A 2,358-nucleotide genomic window follows, 5' to 3' on the forward strand; every position below is an offset into this window, starting at 1 on the left:
TTTTCTTTGTTATTAGTCTTAAATGTCACATGTTTAGCATACCCTTCCAAGATTCTGCCATTTGAATCTCTTATAACAAGCTTTCTCAGAGTCTTCTTAGTAACTTTGAGGTTGTCCGTTCTACATGTTAGTCCCCATTCTCTCCTTACAAGTAATTCCAAGGCTGTGGCACTTTGAGTGGCCCTTGCATGATTCATAATGTTGATATTCCCTTTTACTACACTATTCAACATTTGAAATTTCCCTTCAATCTCTTTGGATTCATCTCTAAACATACAATTATTTCTCTCCTTTTAGACAAATCAAGCGAGAAAGGGAGAGATGTGATCCCAGAGATTATGAAGCAGAATTATCCTTCTAGGATTCAAAATGCATGACTCTTAGAATTATCTTGAAAAATATGCTTCAAAATTCTCCAAATAACTAATCGATGGATTTCAAATGTCTTATTAGACCTATAATATGGGATAACACACAAACATTACAAGCTCTATGAAATGGATATGGACCTTATACATATAGTTATATAAGACTCTTTAGTAAATATAATTATTTGATATCTAGAACACGCAAGTAGCTTGTATAGCAATTTTAATTGTTTCCGTATTGTAACATTTTCTCTTTAATTATACGAAAGACAATACAAAACATTGAATTGAATTAAATTGTATCATTTTTGAAACATTGGTTAGAAATTGATAATATCATAAGCTTCTCACATGCAGTTTATAACGACAACAACAAAATTAAATATTATAAAAACCATTTTAATTTCACTATTTTATCTCTACTCACAACACAAACTAACCAACAATATATATGTTACTTAAGCTAGAAGTATCACGCGGATTCAAAATAAGAACACAGCAAAATTACGTTTGTTTCTCCCCGTATAGGACATTTAACACTAATTTAATGAAAGATCTCCCCTCTCTCGCCACTGTCGAATGGCTGATCTCAGAGAAAAGTTAGGAATCAGATTCATATGCACAAGTTTTTGATTTGTCATGGGAGATGTATCATGTCCACAATCAAACCACCCTTGGATTGCGTCCTTTTCGTATGTAAAGCCGTCAGCAGCGATGTAAGGATCCTGCATAACTTCCTGCAAATCGGAACAAATCTCTTTCTCAGAAGTATAATTTTCAATATCAATAAAAGCCTAACGAAATCAGGTAAATTCGAAGTTATGGAATCATTTAATACGGGTAATCTGAGCTATGAAATAATTTTGAAAGAATGGACAAAGTTATCCTTACCCTGAAGATTGGACAGAGGAAGAAACTTGGAACATGTATTTCATCGACCTCTTGTCCCGCCTTTCGCCCATTTAGAACTAGCCTGCCAGAGATCGCTTCTTCTTTCTCTTTCGTTGCTTCATTGAAGGCGACTTCAAGATTTTTATACTACAGATGAATAAGAAATTTAGTCATTTTATTATAGCAACAATGATCGCATCTAGCAAAGGAGAAATAATGTCATACCTTGTGAGTTGATAACATGGCAGCCGCCTCTGCTTTCTTACGTCTCGCGATCTCACTTTGTATTTCGTCCTTCGCATTCGCGACCGCTTGTAATGCCTCTGTCAGCCGAAGTTTCAGGATTTCTGTATCTGCACTCACTCTCTGCATTAAATTTTATTAAATTTCTAATTCCTTAGAATATCATATCCTCAGATCGTTAAATATATTTACGTACTTCCAAGTTCACAGATCCGCGATTGCAGAAAGCATTGGAAATAAAGTCACTAATTGTGACATAGTTCCGTACAAAAATTGCATAACTTACAAAATTATAATCAAAGAATGAGAGAGGTTTTACTTGAGATTCTGGAGGCTCAAGCTCCACACTGTAAGCTTTATCAACATCATTTTGTGGGCTATGCGGCCTATCCAATTCAGAAGAAATTTCATCCATCGCGGGCGTTACCTGCAACTTGTCCTGCTTTCCAAGCGAAGAAGCCATTAAATATCCCCCAAAAGTCGACGGATTTTTATTACAGCTGTCCATATTCCCCTCCAAGTTTACAGGCAATGAAACTGGTCGAACAAAATCGTGTGAAAAAGGTCGATCACTAGATGCTTCTGGTCGTTTCGCCATGAAATCGTTTCCAGTTTTTGGCAATTTTCCGACCACTCGAGTTCTCATAACCATAACAGCTTACACTCCTAAATAGTAGTTAATACGAACATATTTAAATGCAGTCTAGCAAATTGGATTACAATGGATCCCATTTACAGGAAGCTCACTACAGAGTATTAAAATCTTTTCTGGCGTAATTGTTGAAACGAAAGATAAGAGCAGCGTACATGGTTTCATTCAGTAATATTCTTCTTTTAAATGCCATTTATCTGTTTG

At 35.5% G+C, this 2,358-nt stretch overlaps 1 protein-coding gene across 1 annotated transcript; it reads right to left on the reverse strand.

Annotated features, from left to right (window-relative positions):
• Positions 1-907: 907 nt before the first annotated feature.
• LOC131037890 (putative U-box domain-containing protein 55) lies at positions 908-2,154 on the reverse strand. Its single transcript, XM_057970130.2, has 4 exons — positions 1,822-2,154; positions 1,485-1,625; positions 1,260-1,406; positions 908-1,162 (listed from the first exon to the last, which is right to left on the reverse strand). The coding sequence occupies exons 1-4, from the start codon at positions 2,152-2,154 to the stop codon at positions 908-910; spliced, it is 876 nt and encodes a 291-aa protein (XP_057826113.2).
• Positions 2,155-2,358: the final 204 nt, after the last annotated feature.

The sequence above is a fragment of the Cryptomeria japonica genome, chromosome 4, assembly GCF_030272615.1.
Source record: "Cryptomeria japonica chromosome 4, Sugi_1.0, whole genome shotgun sequence".
NCBI classification, from domain to species: domain Eukaryota; kingdom Viridiplantae; phylum Streptophyta; class Pinopsida; order Cupressales; family Cupressaceae; genus Cryptomeria; species Cryptomeria japonica.